General features: G+C 37.5%; 1 protein-coding gene across 1 annotated transcript; it reads right to left on the minus strand.

The window, feature by feature from the left end:
• Nucleotides 1–5,991: 5,991 nt before the first annotated feature.
• Nucleotides 5,992–11,323, minus strand: LOC113298610 (T-complex protein 1 subunit gamma-like). Its single transcript, XM_026547392.1, has 15 exons — nt 11,182–11,323; nt 11,039–11,086; nt 10,537–10,598; nt 10,293–10,365; nt 10,104–10,171; nt 9,889–9,958; nt 9,245–9,313; nt 9,022–9,093; nt 8,733–8,806; nt 8,301–8,578; nt 7,284–7,668; nt 7,076–7,201; nt 6,727–6,831; nt 6,573–6,647; nt 5,992–6,490 (listed from the first exon to the last, which is right to left on the minus strand). Exons 2-15 carry the CDS (start codon nt 11,061–11,063, stop codon nt 6,302–6,304), a joined length of 1,671 nt encoding a protein of 556 aa, XP_026403177.1. The 5' UTR covers nt 11,064–11,086; nt 11,182–11,323; the 3' UTR covers nt 5,992–6,301.
• Between the last annotated feature and the right edge of the window lie 1,502 nt (nt 11,324–12,825).

The following is a 12,825-nucleotide window of genomic DNA, read 5'->3' on the forward strand; positions in this document are numbered from 1 at the left end:
AAAACAATGAAAATACAGAATATGGGATAAAATGTAGAATTAATGCACAAAAGATGAGTTAAATGCCAAGAAAAATATATAAAAATATGCACTTTTTAGCACTCATCAAATACCCCCAAACCTGAATTTTACTTGTCCTCAAGTAAAACAAAACTAAGGAAATCCTAACTATACCACTGTCGCTGGTCTCTCGAATGCATTTAGTGTATGCACTAAGACTTTTAAACCACTAAGTGTCCCTAGTGGACGAGTTGAAGTCTCGTGAAGGTTTGCTTAGAACGTACCTACAAAGTTCTAGGTCAAAATATGAGCTCAGATTCCATCAAATGTGACATGTGCAAGACAGTTTAAGCTCACAGCAAAATGGAGATGTCAATCTAGCTATCAAAGGCACAATCCTAGCACTGATAACAAAAAAGGACATGTGATAAGAGTGTAAAGTGTATCTACACATGTGTAAAGAAAGATCGGATGTTATGACTACTAATCACCAAAAGATAGTTTCTCAGGCTAAGAACCAAGGTCGAAATCTAGCTAGCTGTCCGGACTTTACGAGAATTGTGAATGAGTTGGAGGTATTTTACAATTACTCGCGTTGTACATCAATGGCATACACCCTTCCTTGCTTATTACAATGAAACAACAAAATGACTATTTACATGACTCTTATTTACATTGACTACTCTCTTTTATTTTTGGAACAAGAGAGAATGGAATTGATAAATACATGATTTTTTTTTTTTTTTTTAAAAAAAAAAAGAAAATAAAATTTGGTTTTTGAATGGGAGCAAGCCCACTGTTGGTTTTGTGTTTGCTTTGGCTCAGCTGGTTTGAAAACGTTTGGTGAAACTGAGTCCAAAATCTCGGCCTAGAATTTGGGTACTCGGCCCACTAACGAGTTAACCTAGCGTGATCGGTTACAAGCTCAGCTGGGTTTAAAAACCCAGAATACAAAATATCAGTCCAAATTAAACAAGCTCACAAAAATTAAATACAGGCCCACAAATTAAACAAACAAGCCCACAAAAATTAATTACAAACCCAACAGAAAATAAAAAGCCCAAAAATTGGCTTTAATATTACAAGCCCACAATTAAAAATTGGAAGCCCACAATTCGGGTTCTCTTAAATGGGTTACCTTTTAAGCACAGCCCAGCTGCTCTGATATTGTTGCAAAAACCCAGTTGGGCTTTGGTTCTTTTCCTTGGTGGCGTCCCAGCAGAGGAAAAACTGGTTCAGAACAGCAGGTCCAACAGCAAATGAAGTGAAGCAGATGCAGATGCAAATGCTATGCAGTGAAATGCAAAAATAGCTAATAAAACTACTAGAGAAACAAAGCACCAATCCCCGGCAACGGCGCCAAAAACTTGGTGGGCCCGGGAAAGCGTATAAAATTGAAGCGAAATGAAACGCGGGCCTACAGTAATACCGCAAGTGCACGGTCGTCGGTTGTAGCTCGTGCAAGTACGGGTTGATCCACAGAGACTGGGGGTGTTTGGAGTTTCTAGCTATTTGGGCTCTAAATTGCTATTGGGCTTCTAATTGTGCTTTGGGCTTAGTGGGTTTTTGTAACAATGAAATGGTTTTGGGCTCAGTGGGCTTTTGGATTGACTGTGAACTTATGGGCCTTTGGTCTTTTGATGTGAACTGGGCTTGGTAACAGTGAACTGGGCCTTAGGCCTTAACCTGAACTGTGGCTGGGCCTTGAACTAAACTTTGGTCTTAGCTGAGCCAAGCTCAGTTGCAGCAGCAGCAGTGCAAAGGGCAGGTGCTCAGCAGGGAAAGGGAGAGCAGGAGTTGTTCAGGCAGACAAGGTAAAGCAGGCTCTAGGCAGACAGGGCACTAAATCACACAGGACCAAGGATGGCATTTACAATGACATGTACAAAGAAAAAGTGACAATGGTATATACATGGAAGCAACACAGGGCAAAAGGATGCAAATTTACAATGGCAATGAAGATGGTAGTGAAATAATGAGACAATGGATGATAAAACAAAAAACACAAGAAAACAGATACAAATACAAAACACAAAACAGGTGACAGAACAATGAAACTAAACAAGAACAATGGAACCAAGGCCTAAGCCAAGGGCAATGGCAGGGGAGCAAAACTACAAATACAAAACAGAGAAACAACACAACTAGGTTATGAATCCACCTTGTGACCTAGCCAGATAGTGTAATTCTATGTTAAATCCCTGTCCCTAATGGAGCTAGGTGAAGGTTCAAGCCTGCCTATGTTCCAGGGCATACATAAATGGAATGGAAGGAGAAGAAGCTTGCTCAACTGTTTACTCCTAGCATTGACTGTCTTTTGACAGCACAATCAATCACAAGCACAGTTGAGCACTAAATTCCTCCATTACTCAATCAACTCAATTTACATGAATTATAACCTAGCATTCCACCACTAACAGTGACTTAAGGCATCATCTCAGCCTAGCTATACACATACACATGTGAACTCACATAACAGCAACAAAAACAAAACAATTACTAAAAAGAGCATTGAACTGAACATAAACAAACACAGAAGACATAAAACAAAAACATGAACTGAATTGAAACTAAATAAGAGCAACTGAACTGAAACTAAACAAGAGTAATGGAATAAACATAAAGATAGTTGCAAATTAAACACTAACCCTTGAGACACTGGCTATTCCAGTGCTCTTGGGTGACACACTGGCTAATCCAGGCATAATTCATTACACACACCACAGTCCCCTTTTTATACCCAATTACATAATTAGGGTTTACACCCTTTTCACCCAAAAATTCCCAAAACAGTAGACATTAGTGTTCTACCTAATGTGACAGAAAATCACAGTTAGGTTCAATTACCTACCCTATATCACCCACTTTATCTTCTCCATGCTCTATCTCAACCTAATTAGGATTTATGTAAAAACCCCCAAATTGACAGAACTAGGGTTTGGTAAATTCTTACCCAAATTGATGTGATTTGACGAGTTTTTCTTCGACCCATTCTTCTCCTTGGTCTCCTGCTCCTCTCCATGCCTCTGATTTCTTCTCTAGCCCTAGCTATTGTACCAATTTCTTTCCTAGGGTTTTCTGAGAAAGAAAAGAAAAGAAATTGGTAGGATAGATGGCTAGAAGATGGGGGGAATGATTATAGTGGAGTTGGTGGTGGTGTTTAGGTGGCTATGGAGTAGGTGGTGGCGACGGCAATGGCAGGGTGATGGTGGTGGTTCTGCACAGGGTATGGTGGAGAGGAAGAAGGTGAAGGTCGATTGTTTTGGGAAGAAGGGGATGTTTGGTTAGGTCATAGGGTTCGGTCGCTATGGTGTGTAGCGGGAGCATCGAGTTCGATGTTTGGCGAATCTCGACCGTGGGATATGGAGATGAAAGATCAATCTGACGGTGAGATGAAGTGGATCCTGAAGCGACCGTTGGATTATACAATACAACAAAATTAACGACACCAGATGGAGTTAGGTGTTGTAGTGTTAAGCGGAAGTATCGAGGTTTGATGAGCAGGCAAAGAAGCGATCGTTGGATTCAACTACAATCTAATCTGAAGGCTTGGAATTTAAGCGCCGTGGTGTTTTGCAGAGACTTCAGATTTTGATGCTCTACGAAGGAGCGACCGTAGGATTTCGATGTAGTCCCATCTAACGGCTGAGAATGGAGGCGGTTATGGATATAGAAAATGGGTTTGGGTAAGGGTTTTGGGTCTTGGGTATGCCAAGCCCATATCTTCTTTAAGAACAATTCTTCCTTCTTGATCCCATTCCTAGCTTTTTGGACGTGTGCTCCATTCTTTGCGGCTTCCTTGCGTAATTCTTCCCGGCTTTTCACTACTTTTCTGCTCTTTTCGCTCCGCGACTTATCCGAACTTCATTTATTACCTAAAAATGCAAGATTAAGTAAGAAAAATATTTATTCTTGAAAACAATGAAAATACAGAATATGGGATAAAATGTAGAATTAATGCACAAAAGATGAGTTAAATGCCAAGAAAAATATATAAAAATATGCACTTTTTAGCACTCATCAAATACGTGTATCGTTAGCAACCGATTGTAGTGCATCATTTCGGGATGTGCCAAGAAAATACGAACCACTATACCATCCTTTTCTTCCCTTCTCAAGGTGTAGCCGTGTAACTCCGCTAACCACTCCGATTGTTGCATGACCGTTCTACCATCCCATTCAGTCCTTTTGATCGTAGCTAGGGCCGACTTAATTGTAGACAAAGAAGACAAGTTGTCGGGGTCGTCCGCCTTTATTTTACTTAAGATCACACTCGCTTTTTGGATCCGCATAGACCTCATCGTCTGCATTTGATGTGGTTTTAACTTGGCAACCATTACATGTCCAATTAAATCCAACGGATCATCATGGTTGTGACAACCGTTATCAACTTTATACATTTTATACTCTTTACCTTTAATACCATCGGGCTTATAGAAGACAATCTTAAATGGGCATCCTATCTTCTTGGTATTGCTTCGGTATTTCCTATTCGTCTTCCGTACGTACTTACTATTCTTTCCCTCGTGACTCTTTCGCGTCCCACCTCGCTCACAAATCATTTCAAATCGAGTGTCACTAACATGATTATTTTGAACTACCACGCACATGTTATCTTTTGCCTTGTTCATAAGCCATTCATTTGCCTCCTTCTTACTTCAAAATGTCTAAACGTGCATAAAACAAAACAAATCTAATAAGCATAACCATTTAACATATAAATTTTGAAAAAAAAAAGAAAAGTAGTATTGAGTATACCAAATCGTTTGCATAGTATAGGGAAGTGTCGGGCCTCAAATAAAAATCATCAACAAACTCTTCAACGGCCTGCATATGAAAGCAACAAATTATTATACAATAATCGGAGGTTATTAAATAAGTCAAACTGCCGAATATACTATATTCGGAATCCTATCGGTTACCCAAAACACCTGATTTATGCAAATGAATGTACACAGTTTACTGAGTGCAAAAAATGATATAATCGGAATCTAAAATATATAGTAAAACAGTCGAATATAAATAACCGGGAGATAACTTTAATCGATAAACATCCGATTTTTAAGTTTTCGGAAATTTTATTTTGAGGCCACTGTTATATTCGGCAGTCAAATAATGTTAAACTATTACTGATTGTAAAGGATAAGAATGCTGAGCATTGAAATTTTTTGAGGAATTCGTTTTTGGGGCCATTCGGAGGTAAATAACTCTACATAACTACCGAATGTAGATTTTTTTGGAAAACCAGTTTGGGGTTTTTTCTCATATTCGACAGTAAACTACTATCTTGGAACTACCGAATATACATATTTGGTACTCAGTGTGTTATATTCGTAAGTTTATTCGAGAAATTATCTACCGAATCTGGGTAGTTCATGGCATTCAATGCATGCAATAATTGGTTTTTCTTGTTTACAAAAGCACACAAACGCATGCAAATCGAGTATTTGAGTTTCTTAACACAATACCTGTGTTTTACATGCATCATTAGCTTCAATATCAGGCGATTCTCCATTTTCTTCCATGAAAGGGTCGTCTAGGTTTTCCTCTCCACAAAAGTTTGGATCATTCAACATATACCCCAAATCGTCTTCGCCATGATTCTCACCTTCTTCTTCATATCCATCCATTTTTGTAGTGATAAAATGGATTTTCCCTTTTTTCTTTCACCTTCTTCTCTATAACTCTAACAACTCAAAAATGAAAAAGAAATGGAAAAAATGAAACAGAAATCATTCTAATACTGCACCGACTACAATCGGAAGTCTGGGTAATATTTTGGCTTCCGACTGAAATCGAAGGATAAAAATGTTATCATATCCTCCGAATATATAAGGGTAATTTTGCCATTCCGAATTACGCGAGACAAGGAATAGCTACATTTTCCCTTTGGGTGATCTTTTTTGTTTTATTGTTGGCCCCTAAATCCTTTTAAATGGCCCCTAAAAACGCGAGGTTAAACATATTCTAGAATGCAGTAAGGATTTTGAATTTTTGATACCAAGGCCATGCAACGCACTAAATTTATCAACTAAAGACTACCCCAAAATTACATGTTTGTTGTACAAAAATAGTAGAAATCTCTAACCTGCCATCTAAAACCCTTTTTCATTACTAAGCTCACAAAAAGGAAATAAATCTCGTTATCCAAAATGTGAAGCAAACCCACCGCGACTAATATAAAATTCCACCCACATACACTGACCAGTGAAGAAAACCACAACACTCCATCCATGGAAAAGGAAGCAAAAGCCTCTTCAGAGAATGTCAGAAACTACATCTCAGTGCCAACACCGAGGTCTTACTCTGGAATCATCTGCTCGTTATCTGCATTATCTCCATCCTCAATTTGAGATCTTGGAGCTTGGCTAGCACCAGGTGGTTGTTTCTTCTTGATACCACTGACTATGTCATCAATCCTAAGAAGCATGCAAGCAGCTTCAATAGCTGTTTTAAATGTTTGTGCTTTCACGTTATAAGCGTCCCAGATCTGAAAATCCGAAACCTATATAAGTTGGATATTCTAGTAGACAAAAAAAAGGAGAATCAAAAGAATAAGTTAGAACATAAACCTTTTTCTCTCCCATATCAACAATTGCACCAGTGTTCCCATCAATACCAATCCAGGGGTTTTCACCATTTGCATGCTGCAAAAAATAGTTCACCAGATTTATTCAAGTATTCAAGATTCTTAAAAACAAGAAGGTTGGTCTATGTGATATTTACCTTGCCCTGTAAAGCTGTCATTGTTCGGATCACGTTAACTCCACAGTTCTGAGCCAGAGTCCGTGGGATAGCTTCAAATGCTATTGCTGCGGCTTCATATGGCCACTGTTAAATGATCAAATTCAGAACTGCACTATTAGCATGTGAAAGAATAGGATATTAAAAGTGGAAAATAAAGACATGACCCGACCATCTTTTCTAAAGCTTAAACAGATGGCCAGCAGGAACTAATCTGTTTCAATTGGCTAAGTTCCCAAATGTTCTCATCGTACAAATAAGTGATACTACAAATAAAGAATCGAAATTGAGGTATACAAGAAGATGCACATACAGCAAGTGCAACACTTACCTTTTCCATGCCTGCAATAGATGAACTCTTCTGCTTCAAAGTAGCAGACACAGTTAACTCAGTGGCACCACCACCAGGAACAAGCTTAGGGTTTTTCAATATGTTCCGTGCTACGCCCATCGCATCCTGTTAAACAAGTACACGGTTTTTAAAAATGACTAACTAAAAGAAAAAGAAAATTCCTTAAGTTTTCTCTACAATAGGTTACCTGAAGATTTCTTTCCACTTCATTCAGGAGATCCTTGCTAGCACCCCTTAGAAGTACTGTACAGGCTTTAGGATCTTTGCAATCTACTATGAAAGAAAAGAATTCATCTCCGATCTTCTTCACTTCAAAAAGTCCTGCTCCAGTCCCAACATCAGATTCTTGGAGCTCATCTGGTCTGTTGACAATAACAGCTCCACAGGCCTTGGCAATCCTGTTGTTGTCTGTCTTCCTTAGCCTTCTGATAGCACTGACTCCTGCCTTGCTGAAGAAATGACAAGCTAGATCACTAAGTCCTTTCTCTGTGATTACCAAGTCAGGCTTAAATTTCAGAATCTGTGCACAGAGCCCCTCAATGAACTCTTCTTCCATCTTAAGCATAATTCCCCTGTTACACTCCGACAAAAAAAGGCAGTAAATATCATGTGAAACATATGTAGTTGTAATACACATTCGATCATCAGGACCCGGCAGACTAGCAGCCTTATTCAATCTTATCTACAAGAACTGGAAATTCTGTTCATGTCCCAAGAAACAAGATACAAATCACTGAAACTAGTTTGTGACCATTTACTCAAAATAAATAATGTTAATTATAGAAATTCAGAATGAAGCAGAATATTGCTGGGAGTTTCTGCTTCATTCAGCAAACTGGAAATTCTGTTCATTTCGGCAGACCAGCTACCTTTTCAATCTATTACACCAAACTGGACATTTCGTCCTTGTCCCCAAGAAACAAGACAAGGACTGCTGAAAATAGTATATGATCATCACTCCAAACAAATAATGTTATTTATCAAAAACGTAAAGTGAAGCAGAATAGATTGTTTGGTACAACAATGTTAGCCATACAAGCTAAACTTTTGAACCATGGTTTAAGGTAAGAGTTCTTTCGAAGCTTCATATCACAATCAGACAACCAATTTCAAACCAAACTGTGTCAGAGACCATAAGAAGGAACAAGTTTCAATTTAAAACAAGCTGCAAATTTCACAGTAGGCAGTAGCAGAATAAACTTACCAATCCTCTTCCTTGACCAATTCCGCATTGGTTTGATTCTCTCCCTTTTTGTACTCAAGAGGACAGTCGAGAAGAATGATTCTTGGGTTCACGATCTTTCTTTTCATTTTCCCAGGAGCAACAACATCTTTGTTGAACATAACTCCTTCCAGAACCTTGGAGTCTTCTAGCTGGCCACCAGGTATCTTCTCGACCTTTATGTACTTCTTAATGTCCACTTCTCGGACTCCTTGACCGAGATCCACACCAACAATGGTAGTAGCATCAATTGCTAAGTCCTAAAATCAACCATATACACAGCATTGGCAAGTTAATACTTTCAATTCATAACCAAAATCGAAGGAAGAACAAAAAATGGCTGATGCAGTAGAACTGAACAAAATACAAAAGGACAAGGGGGTGAGAGGTGGATTATATATATAAGTAACTCACGGCGATAAGATCTCCAAATTGGCTAGTAAACTTTGTCCCAATGCAACTTTTAACTAATCCCAACATTGAGGGGCCTGCCAAAAGGAAAGAAACTTAGTAATTGAAATTACATATCTGAAACAGAAACATGGCAACAGATATTTAAAATCTAACACTAAATGGATATTTAGGCAGGAAGCCTGAACAGGTTATAAGGGAAGAAAACTCAACAACTGTGTTTCAGGAAACCTAAACAACTAATAAGTACAAAACGAGATATTTGGTTCTGATTATCGGCATAAGAACTTACGATCATTCACATCAATTGGCATAGAAATTTTTTCAAGCACCAAAATAGCATCTTCAAGAGCTTGGTTGTAAGCTGCAAAATTTGGCAAGTTTAGATCCATAAAGAACAGTATAAAGAAAAGAAACATCCTCACATTGTAAGTGTGTACGAGGATAGATAGCAAGAGAGAGAGGGAGAGCGTGTGTGAGAAAGATGTATTGTACATCATAGTACTACAAATTACCTCGGCAAATGACTGTTGGATGGTAACCCTTATCAAGAAAAGCTTCCGCCACATGAAGCATCTCACCAGCTTTTTACAATAAAAAAATAAATAACAGTCAAATGATGCAGTATAAACATATGATCAATGAAAATCTCAACAACTCATCTTTCCTAATAAACTACAACTGACATTTAGTCAACTATTTATATCTGCAAGAAACCTAAATGCATCCACCAATAAGGTTCACTTTCACAATCAAAAGAACAAACTATTGAGCTGCGACACTTTTCATGAACAGCTACTATGTGTGACTTGTGAGAGTGTGTGGAGGGAAAAAGAGTGATTCTCTCTCTAGGTTCCTAGATTATATTTCAGCCTCGATCAAATCATGTTAACCAAGATCCCTAACAAACTCCTGGCCTATGATAAAATAAGACATAACATGGCCATAGTTTTGATGTCTCGCAAGTCATCCCCTGCAACATTTTAACCCGGGCAAGCTCCTACATGCCTACAGATGGTGGACTAATGAAATTCAATAAAAAAATAATCGAAAGAGAACAGACTGAGAGCTACATAAAATAACTATCCCAGTACAGTAATTTATTAAGTCGATGTGAGTATAGCTCAATTCCTACAGATATGAGAAAACTGTTACATACTTAGAACAATGACAGATGTAGTTCCATCCCCAACTTCTTCATCTTGAGTGCGACTTAGTTCAATCATGGACTGTCATTCAAGGCAGAAAAAATTAATAGCATGAAATAAAGGCTTTGCATCATATTAAAAACAATATATTGATATATAAATTTATTACAACATTAAGAAACTAGAAGTCTAAAAGATAATAAAAGAGGTGGATGAGAAGGGTTACCTTAGCAGCTGGGTGAGCCAGATCCAGCTCACGCAATATAGCATTTCCATCATTCGTCACCACAATACCTGATGAGAAACAAAAAAACAACTCATCCATACTGACGCTGCTAGGGAAGTTTTCTTTTTAACAAAAAAACAACTCATCATATATTAGCTAGTAAACTGATTATTATGGCAAAGTGAATACCTCCTGAAGCATCCAAAAGCATCTTCAGCATGGAACGAGGACCCAATGTTGTCCGGATGATGTCTGCTACAGCCTGCAGCAGATGTGAGATGAAATAACAAACACTGACATCAGTGAAATATAACATATCCAGCTCAGATGGCGGTATCAACAATCAGAAAATGAACTTAGGGAATAAGAAAACAAGTGTAATTGAAGAATGAGATACATCGCATAGAAGCTTAATTCAAAAACAAAACTTAACCTTTGATGCTGCAATATTTTGATGCTGAACCTTCTTTCCAGATTCACGCTTTAAGTTATCCTCTGTTGAACCAAAGGTCACACATTGCATGAGACAAACCATTTCATTGAAACCAAAAAAAAGATCCTTAACAAAAACATAAATTTCTAATAGAGCCCCAACTTAATCTACACAATAGAACTAGTCACCGGAAGTTTTTCTAGCTCGAATCCATTTCCCAGGCCAAATCCCACAAATCGCTAAAATAAAGAGCACCTCCGGTTTCAAATATTTCGCTCAGAAACCAAATCTCAAGTACCCACTTTCCTTTCGCTTGTACAAGGGAGCTAACTAGAGTTTAAGTTTAAACCCTAAATAATATTAAAAGCAACATTAACTTTGGTGACAGCACAAACCCTAGTTAATAAACTCATTTACCAAACCAAATCTCAAGTTTTAATTCGAACTAACTTCACCAGTAAACAACAATAAAGAGATACCAAGATGGGGATCATGAACTTACTCAGAACGAGAACGGGAGCTTGCATGATTGCTGTATTTTGTCAAAACCCTAACACAAAAAAACACACATCAGATTTATACAAGATTTGATCACTACGGAGGAAAAGATCTTCTGATGATGACAGGAAGAGAGAGATAATGTACCTATGAGATCTTTGAAGTTGGAGTTCAGTAAGTGATGGGGGTTTATTGCCGGAGATTTACCCCTACAGTGAGAAAGAGAAAGAGAGACTTCGAGAGCAAAGTAATATACTGGGAATAATCTTTCTTCGACCTAGATTTTGTGTGTGCGCGGAACTTAGGTTTTGAGTTTTGATATATGGGTCGGATCAATCGGACGTGGCTACATTTGGGATGACATGGGGCTTCGGTAACTTCGTGGGTAGGCTCGTCAATGGAAGAATATCCGTCGGATATTCAGAAATCCGATATTCGACAGGTTAAGCACTATTATCCGATAATATCTTATAAAATATCAAAATCGGATATTGATTCCGATATGCTAAGCTATCGGATATTTATCGGATAATATTCGGTTCTTAAAAAAAATGTTAAAAACCTTTTAAAACATGTTCACAATTGAAATTTAAGTTCAATTTTTCAAACATTTCATATCGAATATCAGATATTAGGGTAAATCATAAATATGGTTAGGGTAAATCACAGATAAATCCATGTTCTATCGGATATCGGATATTAACCAAACGGATAGAGCCTAATCCGATTCCGATAGGTTAAGGAAGAAATATCCGATAAATATCCATATCAGAAATATATCCGATATCCGATAAAACGGATAAAATCCTATAGGATTCCGAATACTCGGAAACGGATTCCGGATATCGGACATATATTGATATGCATATTCGTGGGTAGTGACCACCATGGTTCGGTTGTTCATACCTGAATTGTTTAGGGAAAAATACGGTTTAATCCAAAAACGCGTCAAAAAGTATGGATTAGTCCGTCTCGAGTTAACTAGGTACAGATTAGTCCAAAAACCATTTAAAATATGGAATATACACAAATAACCTTTCTGATTTACAATTTAGTCTAAATATCTATAATTTATTCCAAAATGACTCGTGATGATGTCAACAACTATAGATAATATAAAAAAAATTAAAAATCGATTTATCTTTTGAACCGCTCATCCAAAATTCACAAACTTTATATATTCGGAAAGCTCTTTCCGAGATCTACAAAAAGAGTACCCATATGACTATATAATTTTCAAAAAAAAAAATTTAATTTACACTGATGTACATCTATGTGCACATCTACAAAAAATCCAAAAAATCCAACATCCTTGGTAGTCAACCGCAACTTTAGTCTACACAGACTGACAAAACTATCAACCACGCAAAGCTCTAGTTGATTATAATAGTCGGATTTGCAGAGGTTGGTTTAGCAGTTAACCTGCATCGAGGACAAAACGATAAAACATAAAAATTCGCATTAACCTTTCCCCAACTGCCACATAATTAAGAAACAAAACAATAAAATGGTTTAGCAATAAAATGATTAAAGAGACACAATCCCTTTAGGCCTAACTGCATAAATTTTATATGGCTTCAAAACATCCTAGTACAGTGATTTATTAAACAATTACAATTCTAATTCTTACACAAATATGCAATATATCCTTGAGATGGGACAACGGTACTATACAATTATGTACACATTTACAAAAACTTAGAAAATCCAACATTCATATCCATATAACAGACCATATATCCATGAGATGGGACAATGGTATTTTACAACTATGTATACATCTACAAAAAC

Source organism: Papaver somniferum, chromosome 7 (genome assembly GCF_003573695.1).
Source record: "Papaver somniferum cultivar HN1 chromosome 7, ASM357369v1, whole genome shotgun sequence".
Classification (NCBI taxonomy): Eukaryota; Viridiplantae; Streptophyta; class Magnoliopsida; order Ranunculales; family Papaveraceae; genus Papaver; species Papaver somniferum.

Excerpts from the sequence above, each read along its gene's own strand:
- LOC113298610 (XM_026547392.1), bottom strand. The coding sequence starts at position 11,063 with ATGCAAGCTCCCGTTCTCGTTCTGA. Across the intron at positions 10,366-10,536 it reads AAAATATTGCAGCATCAAAG|GCTGTAGCAGACATCATCCG; the intron begins GTTAAGTTTTGT and ends CATCTGCTGCAG. Across the intron at positions 6,648-6,726 it reads TGACAGCTTTACAGGGCAAG|CATGCAAATGGTGAAAACCC; the intron begins GTAAATATCACA and ends TATTTTTTGCAG.